This window comes from Amblyomma maculatum, chromosome 2 (genome assembly GCF_055883805.1).
Source record: "Amblyomma maculatum isolate TAMU_Amacu chromosome 2, ASM5588380v1, whole genome shotgun sequence".
NCBI lineage: Eukaryota > Metazoa > Arthropoda > Arachnida > Ixodida > Ixodidae > Amblyomma > Amblyomma maculatum.
Genome location: NC_139345.1, coordinates 49,122,385 through 49,135,429, shown reverse-complemented (window position 1 = coordinate 49,135,429; position 13,045 = coordinate 49,122,385). Strand labels below are relative to the sequence as shown.

General features: G+C 50.7%; 1 protein-coding gene across 2 annotated transcripts in view; it reads left to right on the top strand.

The window, feature by feature from the left end:
• The window catches only part of LOC146198586 (protein FAM117B-like), a 126,504-nt gene that overhangs the window by 72,580 nt on the left and 40,879 nt on the right, over nucleotides 1-13,045 (top strand). The window contains exon 1 of one of the 2 annotated variants that reach the window (XM_084594081.1): nucleotides 2,048-2,182. The exons of the other annotated variant lie outside the window; for it this stretch is intronic. Coding sequence (XP_084450207.1) covers nucleotides 2,131-2,182 — 52 coding nt within the window. The 5' untranslated portion in view covers nucleotides 2,048-2,130. Of the gene's footprint in view, nucleotides 1-2,047; nucleotides 2,183-13,045 lie in introns of those variants that run through there. 2 annotated transcript variants of the gene reach the window in all.

Genomic DNA, 13,045 nt, shown 5'->3' with positions numbered 1-13,045 from the left:
ACACACACACACACACACACACACACACACACACACACACACACACACACACACACACACACACACACACACACACACACACACACACACACACACACACACACACACACACACACACACACACACACACACACACACACACACACACACACACACACACACACACACACACACACACACACACACACACACACACACACACACACACACACACACACACACACACACACACACACACACACACACACACACACACACACACACACACACACACACACACACACACACACACACACACACACACACACACACACACACACACACACACACACACACACACACACACACACACACACACACACACACACACACACACACACACACACACACACACACACACACACAGAGACAGACAGACAGACAGACAGACAGACAGACAGACAGAGCCCTGTAGCTACGTATTGCTCAAATGGGAACGCCCCTTCCAACTGTTATCTAAAGGCTTGCGCGCTCCCGCGTTCCTTTCTTTGTGCTATAGAAACACCATTCCCTTTATGTACGTGCCACTGCTGAGGGTCCGCACAGTGGCTGGAGCCAAAGAGATAGCTTGTCTTCAACACATTCCGTTGTGACGTCACGAGATCACATGACGAGGCCGAGTTTGCAGGAGCTACCAACTCGAGCAGGTCGTCCTTTGAGATACGAGGGCGAGATTGGAATCTATACTGGAGGTGCCCCATGTAGGCCACGTAGGCGCCTGTATGCCTTGGTTAAAGAGGGAATTTACGACTCGCACAATGTGAAGAATGTATGCTAATTAGTGGTCCGCAAGAGGAATCGCAGAAGGGTACCATTACAGCTTTTCCTTTTTTGGTGGTCACACATTCGATTTTTTTTTTTTTTGTTGCATTTTGGAATCACTTTTTACGACGTTCTTAGGTTAGGCCCGGTACGCCATGCGTTGCGTTACAGCTTGCAAATGCGCTCCCGAGGCTGCTCATCACTTCCGCGGAGCCTGCTCGGCTTCGGACGCGCAGCACTTTCGCGTCAGCTGCAGTGCATCGGCGACTATAAAAAAAGAAAAAAAGACAAGCAGCGCTGTCGGTTGCCTTGGCATGCGTGCATGCAATGTGCGCATGCAATGTGCGCATGATTGCAAATTACGAGCGCTGCGACGGAGAACAACAACTAGAGAGTAAAGACAAGGACAGGCGCTGTACCAACTGTATCATGTACCAACTAGCTCAACTTTCCGCATTACTGCGCATGATTAAGCGCTCAGAGACGCCTGTCTCGTTCGGTGTGCGCATGCCTGTTCCCTGCTCCTCGCACGCACGGCTACAGTGCAAGAGCAGGGTCGCTTGATTCTCGCCACTTGTTACCGTAATCCTCGCTCACGCCACAGAAAAACAATGAGATGTACAAGATGCACTCGCAATGAAAAATAGCTCTGCGTTTACGTGCAAAGTTTTTGCATCATTCATCGGCGGGTTCGCCAAACTGGCGGGAAGTGCACGGCCGGCGTCGAGCGTTCGGGGGTTCGGGCGCACAAAGGCAGCCAGGCGCGCCAAACGGAAACCTAGGAGGCGCGTCGGTAAGCCGAGAATGATGAAAAAGAAATAAAGAAAGTGCAGTGCATGACTGAAAGGGAAGCGAGGCGTCGAGCGACCGTTAATAGCGCCTAATTGCGCGCCGCATAAGCCGTGGCTGCGCGGTAGTGGCGCTAGACTGCGCGCGTGATCTGTTGCGCCACACTGCTGCTCTATGTGCGCTTGGCTGCAGCATCCTCCCGCGCTGCTGCTGCTGGCGGGTTCGAAAAGGCCCGCCCGCGCCGAAGGTCCAGTTCCGAGAAAAACTGCTGGTGGTGGTGGTGCTGCTGCATGCAGTGACGGCAACGCATCATCGCTCAGTTCCATGGCCTCCGAGACGTGCGTAGGTGATCTCGGAGGCCATGTCTCGCACGTGCCGCGGCGCCGTGTCGCTGCAACCGCCACGTGGAAGTGCGCCGTAGTCTTTACTCCAATACTATAGTAGAACCTTATACCTGGGGTAGTCCACTGGTGAGGTTTGCGTTGGTGGGCTTGCTGGCGTGCGGAACACCACCTTGACTTTTGAAAGGGATGGTGGCTTATGTTGGCGTGTGTTGTGCCTGTGCGACGCAAAGACGAAACAGTGTTTCTTTGTAAATACTAGCTGCTCTCTGTCGGGAGTCTCCCGAAGGCACTTTGAATGCAACGCCTTTAGAGGCGTTGCTGCGCGTTCAGGATATGTAGAAACACGAAAGTTTTTAGAGCGCACGCTCTACATTTCTGGAGGTACTACTGGTACTACTCGGAGTGCAAGTGCCGTAATATATATACATACATATATATATATATATATATATATATATATATATATATATATATATATATATATATATATATATATATATATATATATATATATATATATATATATATAATATTGTCTAACTGCGCTCGTTTCTCTAATCATGCGTGCATGTGTGTGTGCGCACGAGGAACAGATCATTTGTAAAAGGGCGGGGAAAAAATGCAACATTCCTGTTCCTACAGTAACGTAGAGCAGCGTATACACACAGAATTAGTTGTGGGTGGCTACAGCAGCAGTGCATGCCGGATGAATCTGGGTGCGTGAATATCGATGTGGTATAAAGGTTGCGCTACGCCAGGTTTGAACTGATGTGCTCGTGTGTGCGTGCGTACGCGTTGTTTCGCGCTGCAAACGTTTCAAACATTGAAAAAATGAAAAAAAAAAAAGTCACTTATTCTGCTGGATAACTACGCGCTCGTGTATTCGCAGACCCGAAGCGGTATCGTGCCTGGCCTTGGCGCCGAGCCTGTCGAAAACTAATTAGTGTCGCGTACGCTGTTGCCCTTTCTAGTTGGCCACGTCCATTTGTCTGGCGCGAGAACAGGAGAGAGAGGCCGACGAAGAAAGCGCGTTTGCGCTGTGCTCGTCCGAAGAGCACGCGTAATTGCTCCCGTTGACCCGCTTTCTGTAGAGGATGTGGATAGGGTGACCTTTTCCTTGGCGCTGACTACTACGACCACCAATGGTTGTGCTGCTAGCTACGTGTATGTGTGCGTGTGAATTCCAACGAGGCTCCCACTGTTTAATTTGGGGCTTCAACTAAAGCCGAACTGCTATCTTCGCTTATTGAAAGTGTGCAAACACTCGCTCGGCACTCGGACGCGAGGGCGTCCGGCCCCCGACAGCGGCTGTCAGCGGGCGCTCGCGTTATAATAAGCGAACTCCTTCCAAGGGGAGGAAGTGGGGAGGTGTAACAGGAAAGAAAAGAATGGCGGCGCAGAACATTACGACACTTGTAATCGTTGCCAAATACTCGAGGGAGAGAGCAGACTTTGTGCTTGTCGAGGGAGGGCATTTTTTTTTTTTATTTTCGCACCTTGCGCCTTCGTTGCTGAACTGAATCGTGGCTTTTACTTACCCGTACTTTTATTTTCGTTCCCGGGAGGGAGGGCGAAGCCGTGCCTGTTATGTTCCTCCCACCCACTCTAAGCCTCTCATCTGTATTATCTCTTCTGCTACCCCTTTACAACATTTATCTTTTTTTGCTTTCTGGGGCTCATTGGCACGCTATGCCTTCGTGTGTGCGTGCGCGACACTTTTATCGCAGTACCTGTAAACAAACAAACAAAAAAAAGCGCGCAAGGCCATTTCTTTGATGAGGGCTCCATGTAGCGCTCGCTGCCAACGAATTTTCGTGGCGTGGATCGAAGCGTTCTTGCTTTATCCCCGAATCTTAGCCATCTCTCTCTCTCTCTTTTCTTTTTCTTTCGTGTGCCAGGGGCACGCTACTTCGTTTACTGTTTCCATCGAAGCTGCGACGTCGCCGCCAGCGTGATGGCTTTATAGCACTGCCAAATTACTTCGTGCCCGGTCAACTCCTTGTTTAGGTTTCGTTTTCTGCTATGTGCTTGTTCCTTTTTTTTATTCCTCCTTCCCTCTTGGTTTTCATCGGCTTGCTGTCGACGTCGATTGTTGCTTTTTCTTTTTCCAGCGCGCATTTTCTTTTTCTCGGCTGTGGCACAACGCGCCCTTTCCTTCCCGTCCTCTCCCTCCCGTCCTCTCCCGTTCTTTTGAGGCCCGCGTCAAATTTGGCGTCGCGCAGACGGCGCGCGCTTGGTGATGGCTCATCGGGCGTGCAATCGAGCAGGCTGAAACGTCCGCCTGAGTGACGATCTCTCCTAGGAAGAGCGAGAAATAATTAGATATAGTGGGACAGGACGAGAGGGGGAGCTGGAATGACACTTGGCAGGACAGCCGGTGTCGCTTGGTAGCGAGTGGGCGTGGTTGCCGGGCTTAGATTATTTGCGAAGTCGGAACTATTAGTGCGCACGTACGCTCGCGTCGGGTCCTATAAGTATTATTTCACCGTTCGTGGTAATGGGACCGAGCCCGCACCTACACTGGTGACTTAGCTGTGGCCGAGATATCCTCCCCTGTTTCGCGTGAGGTGTAACGATGACGGGCGAGCGTCAGCCAGAGCTCGTAGAAAAACCGGTACGAGCCTTCAGCTATTTAGTGGAACTTTTTTTGCAGGCTAACTGGTTCATTTCGAGAAAGAACATATGCCCCACGCGTCGCCTATGGATGTATGGTTGCATTAAATGAATGTTAAAAGCGTCCCCTTTGAAGCGGCTCGGCGGCCGCTTTTCGATGGAGGCGAAAAGCAAGGCGCCCGCCCGTGTGCTGTGCGATATCAGTACACGTTAAAGAACCCCTGGTGGTCGAAATTTCCGTAGTCCTCCACTACTGCGTCTCTCATAGCCTTAGTTGCTTTGGGACGTTAAACCCTACAAACCAAACCAAACCTTTGAAGCGGGGTGGTGGCAGTCTCCACCATGCTCGGCGTTTTGCTTTTCCCTGTCTTTAATGTTGTCAATAATCCGTAGAGTATTACGCCATATCAGTTACTAAATTTTTACTTCTACCCTTATATCATCTGTCTGCTTTTAAGCCACCAACCTTCTAATCGCTTTTTGCTAACTTGCACCACAAATTAATTCACCCGTTCACCGCTGTCTGTAAACCCTATGGCCTTTCGAGGGAAAAATGAGGACGCAACTGAACGCCGCTTAGTGGTTGTCTTCGAAGTTCAAGACGAGCTGCCGCAGTTCATACGACGCTACGAGTACTATAGTTGACGTTCGCGGCTACGACTTTTTCTTTTTTTTTTTTTTGGGGGGGGGGGGGGGGGGGGCTTTTGCCGGTTCCTTTAATTGTGGCCTGCAGCAGAAAGAGTCTCTCCTTGTGTAGAAGTGACAACGTAATAGCTAACGTATAAACTTATACGCATCTGGCGCCGCTCGATTATTTTTACTGCGAAATTCGCTGTTTTTGTTGTATATATATATTTTCTTTTTTTCGCCTAACCATGCTTCTGCATTGCAAGTACATTTTATGCGCGCGTACTGCGGCGGCTCGGTCCAGGACTACATTTGGTATCGACCTCCACCATATCACGGGAGAATCGCTCTCTTGTGTATATAACCTGACTGTTCCAATTCACTAGATTTTATTGCGAAAACAATACTGCTAGCACTTTTCTGCCGTCGGTGGAGGTCGTTCCTTCGCTCCGGCGCAGCTGCGGCGCACGACCACGTGGCAGCGTTACGTCACGACCAGAGGAGAGCAGGGGCCCCAACTCGTCTCTTCGGCCGTAGTCGTTCCTTCGCTCGGCGCGGCGGCTACCACGTGACAGCGTGACGTCACGACCAGAGGAGAGCAGGGGCCCCAACTCGTCTCTTCGGCCGTAGTCGTTCCTTCGCTCGGCGCGGCGGCTATCACGTGACGACCTCCTCGGCCCGCCGCGTGAGGGCGCTCCATTTTTCCAATCCCGGGGAGGTATTGCTTTCGCAATCACTCAGGCTTAACCAGAGCTAAGACACAGCTAATTTTTTTCTTTTCGGAATGTGCCGGCCAATAAAATACGACAGCTTTTGGCACCCAAGATGCACTCATTCCAATGACAGTTTCAGAACGTGTCGTAAATGGATGAAACTATAAAACAAGCTCTTCGCCTTCCGTAAATTATGCACTTCATAAAGCGTAAACGCTTTGGAATACGCCCAAATGTATTTAGCAAAGTGACTTCTACAAGCTGTTAAATGCATGTGCCAGAAGCGTGGAGCACCTTTTTTCTTTGAGTTCAGCATCTCACGCCCATCCGGCCCATCGTTACTCTGCTCTCAAGACAATACAAAAATAACGTCAAAAAATTAGACCCACAAAACTTCGCGTCAATGTACTTTTACAGTGAGCTCAGTGAACTTTTGCGAGCATCACGCAAAAATGGACCTATTTTGTCGGCTAAATGCTTCAGCACAAGTGATGGCGAACGTCTGGGTATATATGACAATGCGTTGATCGCTTCAGATATTTTCACACGAAAATAAGATAAACACCAAATGAGATCAGAGTGCGCTCTCGATCGTGTTGCGTGCCCCATCTTGTATTTCGAAGCAAATTCGCCACTTGTCGATTGCTTTGGAACACAGCTGCGCGGCAATCGCTTTGCGGGTGATATGGGTTGGACGATCTATAAACGTTTGGTTGGACGTCTCTCGAAACACGAGAAACTCCGATCGAAGTGCTATAATAATGTCACGTAGTGGTGACGACGTCGACGACACAATTGAAGGGTCGATGATTGCACTAAAGAAACTGTTTATTTGGGCTGACTTGCGCCCGCAAAAGAACTAAGCAACTCGGCGGCGGCGATAGAAGCAAACGTGCTCGTCGATCGTCGAACAAAGAATACCCGTCACACTCGGCAACGCTCAATTTAAAGGCTGCACAGAACAATCTAGATAACGTCGCAAGCAGCTACCAGCACGGGCTGGAACATTGTGGAAAGACACCCGAGTGGCCGGAACCTTCGAGACAGATCTCGGTGCATCTTGTGCTACAACAAAACTGATAAAGGTGTGACTCGCGGCATCGAGCATTAACAAACAAAGATTACGGAACTGATACGCGGTCCAGAATCAGAGTGATAAGCCTGTATGCCGGCGGCTGTTAAAAAACAGCAAATACTGTTTTGAAGGTTTCGCGGCAATAATATGAAGAACGCCTCAGGTATTTAAATACTTGAAACGATAACGTGACCCTAAATGCCGTCCCCTTCCCGCCAATCTTGCCGCGATGGTGCAGCGATTAGGGCTCTTGACTGCTCTGCCCAATGATGTGGCATCGAATCACGGCTGCGGCGGCCGCTTTTCGATGGAGGATCCCATGTGGAGGCGCCCATGTGCTCTGCGATGTCAGTGAACGTGGAAGAAGGGTCGAAATTTCCTGAGCCCTCCACCATGGCGTCTATCTCATAGCCTGATTTGCTTTGGGAGGTTAAACGCCATAAACCGAAACAAAACAAATATTTCCGCCAGGTTAAAGGCCGGGTGCAGGAATATATGTTAGGATCGCGACAGTTGTGCTATGCACTGGCGCTGCTGCTTCGAGAAGCGACCTTTATTGAACACTCTTCAAGAATGTTTCGTCATTCTCTTAACCGACGACGCATCGCAGAATAGCAACTGCGTTGATTTGTCGCGCGAGCTCGCGTCGGTACCGTTTCACCCACGGCGCCTTCGTGCAGGCGGGCCCATTCGTGCTGTCATCACACCGTTCGGTCGGATGTGGCTTGGCGCTCCCCGCTTTCTCGATTTGCCTATCTCAGCTCTATCGTATGCATCACATCTAGACTGTCTCTCACCCGACACCCCTTTCCTCATTTTGTCTTCTGCGCTGCTTTTGTTGCCTGCGCTTAATCTTATCACACAGGGACTGCATGCGCGCAGTTTTTGTGTGCTCTCTAGCAGTTTGCTATCTCGGGCGCCTCGTAATCGTCCCTATCCACATGCCGTCCGCAGCGCGCGTCGTCCTCGCGTTTCCGCTTGGTCCGCTATGTTTTCCTTTGCCCCTCCTCCAACTCCCGGACCTCTTTCTTGTACTGTTTTGCCATGGACAAAGCTTATCTCGCCTTCACCGTCCCTTGGGAGAGGCGTCCTCTGGACGTCCCTCTGCGCTTGCGTGCACCGCGGCCCCTCTCTGCCAAAACGGGCGACTGCGCGATATCTGTGGCGTGATACATTGTTATCTCCCTCTCGCTCCTCCTTCTCTTGTTTTTTTTTTTTTTTTCTTCTCCGCTGCAGGTTTTGTCTCTTTGTCCCCGGCTCTCGGCCATCTGGGACTTCCTGTGCTTTTTCTGTCCCGTCGTGTTGCGGTACCTGAGAGTAACCGCATGAGGTAGTCGTTTTCTCGCTCCTCGAAGTTTATCTATTCTGATCTTGTGCGAGTGTGTATATATACATTTTCTTTTATATACACTGGTGCGTATGTATACATACGTGCGTATATATACATTGGTGACGACTTGCGAACGTAGCATTAAACTCATTAACGTCGCGCTGGTATATATCACGTGGGAAGAACGCAGCAATTTTGCCTTCAACCATTGTTGTTTAATTGCACCTGTTACGAAACCCTGAGTCATAACCGGCTACGCCTAGCGGCATATTTGTAGATATTTGCACACCGCGGCCTCTCTAGCGGGACATGCACCGAGCATCGTGGGTGCTCTGCATCTTTTGTTCATTTTTTCTTGCGTTCGTAACACTTCAGTGCAGTTCATCTGAATGTTGCAAGTGGCGCGACAGTGCCTCCGGATTTTGAACTGAGGAATTGGATGACCGGCATTTGAAGCATGGGAACATTCACAAGTGACATGTTCGAGGTGCTCTGTTGTTTATTTGATGTGTCAAAAGCGGATTTTCTTTCCACGCCTGCGCGGTTCACTGTGAGTGGGCTGGACTTCAGGTTATTTGTGACGTCTGCTGACGTTGCTTCGCATGCATCACCATCTCGGCGGGGCCACACACACACACACACACACGCACACGCACGCACAGAAAAAAAAATTACAAGGGTTCAACGCTACCAAATATTGAGCAAAAGCATTAGCTACGGGTGAACGAGCATTCTTCTTCTCTTTTTCTTCCTCAGCCCATATATAAAGCGCCGCTTTAACCAACACATATGAACATGCCTTATAGTGGAATGCCAGGGTCCTAGCAGGCTGATTCTGACATCTCCCATGTGAAACGAGAGATCCTAGATGGCAGCTCCTGCCAGCCCGTGTGTCACGTGGGGTGTGACGTCACAGCGTCACGTGGGTAAGACGTAACTGCGGCCGGGTCACGCGAAGACTTGAAAGTGCGAGTATTGCTTTCGAAATAATAAAAAAAGCATACGGTGAATGTGCAGAGTCCGCGCATTCGCTAAAACCTCTGTGTTGCGCGCTAAAAGCTCCTTATTTGCTAGCTTGCGTTGCATTTGTCCGCTCTGCTCTAGTGATTCTTTGAGCGGCTTTTTTTTTTTTTTTTTTTTTTTTTTTTTACAAATAAGACGAATTCGTCAATCTATGTTGTTAGAATGGTCTTATTATTATAACGTGCCATCGCCGCCTTCGCACTTGTGCAACGATATTGCCATAGCGACGACTGCGTAGATTGGGTGCGCGTCGTTTCTGCGTAAAGTCCCAAACATAACTGAATTAAAACGAGTGCAGCTTTCCTCGCGCCTTTTACAGGTCGCAGTTCAGCGAGATCTCATCCATAGTGCGTGTGAATGCGTTAGACGCATTTTACGTCCTCCGCCCCTGGAGCTGCCATTTTGAAGCGTTGGACGACGCAGTGCTCAGCATTCGACATGCTGCTACCGCGCCCACACGATTGATATCCATTGAGCCTCGAAATGAACATCCATGTCTTCAATGCCGACACTTCGCGTAATGAACTCTTTGTGCGCATTACGTAACGATGTCCCGTGCCTCGGTGGCGATTGCGAACTCGTGTTGGTCGAGCGCCTCTCTAGGCAAGCAAGTGCTTCTTGGGCAAAGTAATTGGTGTGGCGCTCGTCGCCACCGAGCCTACATGGGGCCGCGACGTCCGCCGAAGTCGTGGTACGACGCGTTCCTCCATCCCTGCACAAGGCATTATAGTGCAATAGAAGAGACATCTGGGCGAGTTGGTACGGTGACATGATGAAAAAACAGCGCTACAGACGTGGACAAAGGTCAAGAACAAACAGGACGGGCCCGTCCTGTTTGTTCTTGACCTCCGTCCACGTCTGTAGCGCTGTTTTTTCAGCATTATAGTGCGCTACGAAACGTGGGACAACCGCTGTCGCGTTGAACGTCATTTCCGCACGCACGCTGATACCGGCGTTTGTTACGTGACGTCTGTATCAACTGATCGCGTCGGGGCCGTTTCGAGCCGCAACGGCTCGTCTGGGGATCTGGCTCGTGCCGTCCATTGGTCGCGTCATCGTCTCTTCCTGAGTGCGGAAACTGGTCGCTCGTGTTCGGCTGTTTCACTTCGACAGCAGCAGGCTGCGGTGGCCATATATATCAGACTTTTTATATGTTTATAAGAAAAGTAAAAAAAAAGAACCTGTACCACAGGCGAATTTACTGTTAGTACCATTATTTTATGCTTTTTTTTTGGGCGGGGAGGGGGGGGGGGGGCGGTGGCCTCACCATAATATATGTATTAGGTACAGTCAGGACTCACGAGGAGTAGGTTTGCCGAGAACGCTGCAGCGGAGGCTAGCGTAAACGAATGCAGCGAAAACGCGGGTATGCACCTGACGAGATCGGGTGATCATACGCCTCGCCTGGAGTAACATCACAGACAACGGATTATAACAGTGCGTTCAGCAGCTGCGTCGTTGCGAACAGCGGCGACGGCAGAAGCTTTGAGCTTGGACACGCAAAAAAAAAAAAAGAAATTGTGGGGCGATCGCAGCCGGGAGTCTCGAATAACTGACTCACAGCGCTCTAAAAGAAAGGGTTTGGGAAAGGCACGCGATGCGGTGTGGCAAGCCTTAGCGACCGCCCGATTCTGCTTCTGCCCCCTTTTTTTTTTTTTTTTTTTTTTTTTTTTTTTTCCCTCGGCTGCTGCCGCTGCTGTAGCGTCGCTTGCCGCCGCAGCCGTCGACGCGCACTCGCGAGCGCGCAATTTTTTTGTTTCGCTTTTGCTTTGCGTGGCACGGCTGCGCGAGACTGCTTGGCGCTAGCGCCGACGGCGCCGCCGCTGGCTTTTGTTTGGTGTTCTTTTGGCTGCGCGTATCTCGATCGTTTTTATTTGCTTTTTCTCCCTCTCTCAGTGCGTATCTTGCGCGCTTTTTCTCTTCCTCCCCCTTTTTATGACGTGTTGTTTCCCTCTTTCTCGCGCGATGCGTGCCGCTTCGTCTCTTTCGCGGGCAGCCGCGTGGGGCCCTAGAGTCTCCTCCTTCGTTCGCTCTGTGCTTCGACGATCTCTCGCTTCTTTCCGCTGCCCGGCGGCGGCATCTTCCTTCCCTCTTTCTTTCCTTTCGTCGCGTTTTCATTTTTTTTTTTTTTTTACTTCTCTCTCTTCCGGCGCTTCGGCTTGTTCGCCCGCCTTTTTTCGCAGTCTGAGTGTGTGTGTCTGTTGTGTGCGCTTGTCTGCTACCGCTCGCCGGCGAAACGCATGCGCGCACATCAGCACCGGCCAAGCCGAGCTTACTGCTGGTGCGTATGAAACTCAATTTATTTGTTTTCTCTCTCTTCTTAACCTGGATGTTCTTCGCCTCTTGCCGCGTGCTTGTTTCATTCCATCTTACATCCTTCAGTACCACGTCAGTAGCTACTACTCTCTCGGGTGGGCGCGCTTTTTCACCGAGGGCATCATTTTGTCAGTTGGTTGAGCACGTAGTGCGTGCGGGCACCTGTCGTCGTCGCTCGAGCGATTCTGCCCGTTTGTGTGCGCCTTCATCTCGTGCGTGCGTGCGCGCGCGCGCGTGTGTGTGTGTGTGTGTGTGTGTCGCATTACCTAACGTGACGCGCCGAACAGTTTTGTTGCACGCATTCGCCCTTGTGACCCCATCGTTGTTTCTTGACCGCTTCGCTAGATGCGACGCGTGAGACATGCGAATGCTAAACTCACGCGCGGTGGTCGATTTGAGCTTCGGCGTTTTAGCGAGACTCAGCGACATTTCGCGTTACGTCACGTTGGTTCCGCCGCAGTGGTTCTGCACTTCGAGCGTCAGCGCTACATTAATAGATGCATACATAAACAGGTGTGCGCGAAGTGCGTGCTGTTTTTCTTTTCTTTTTTTTTCTCGCTCGAAGGTCACCGAGCGCTTATGGTGTCGAAGGTTTGCCAATTGCGTCATGCAAAAGTCATGAGGCGCGTCGGTCGTTTGCGAGCGTCATGAGTAGACGCAGCTTGAACGGCCGTTACGGTGTTTGCTGTGCGAACATTTTCGTCAACGCTTCCGTTCAGAGAGGTAAAGAAAGAAAGTGCAGTACGCCAGGGGGGAGAGTATGTGCGCCAAGGTCGATGTTGTGTGCGCGACGCCGAACAGAAGCTGCAGTGTCTTAGAAGGCCGCAGTCAACTGTGCTGTGTGTACGATTGTCTTGATGCTGCCCTCCTTCCTCACCCTGTTCCCCCGACGTACCCGAGCCGCAGAAAGGCGTGACTGTCTTCTCGTCAGGGTGATTCTAGTCGGCAAACGGCGCATGTCCAAGGGTAGATTTGTTCAGTGCTCTGTGTTTCCTCCTCTCTGGTGTAAAGAAAAAAAAAATGCCCTGTCGGGAATCTGTTTTTTCTTTCTCCCTCCTTCTGTGAGCGCAAGGGAGTGGGATAGCGATCGAGTGAGTGAATGTCTCGGTACTGACAGGCAGCGAACCTTCCCTTGGGTGTGCCGCTGTAGCTCAGCCATTGAGATATCGGCGGTAATTAACGCCTTGGCGAAAAGGCTTATTCTGCGGCCTATTCTACGTTTCTGTCCCAAGCCATTTGATAGAATTTGTTGCGGAATTCCTCCAATATGCCACGCATGGAAACCTTGCGCCCTCGATTAGGCCGGGATTGGGAGTTTAGCAGCCTATGCACTCAAGCCTATGCATACATGAATGCATACAAGCGGATTTCTTCGGTGTCGGCCCGAATCACCGTAAATGGAGTAAACTGCCCG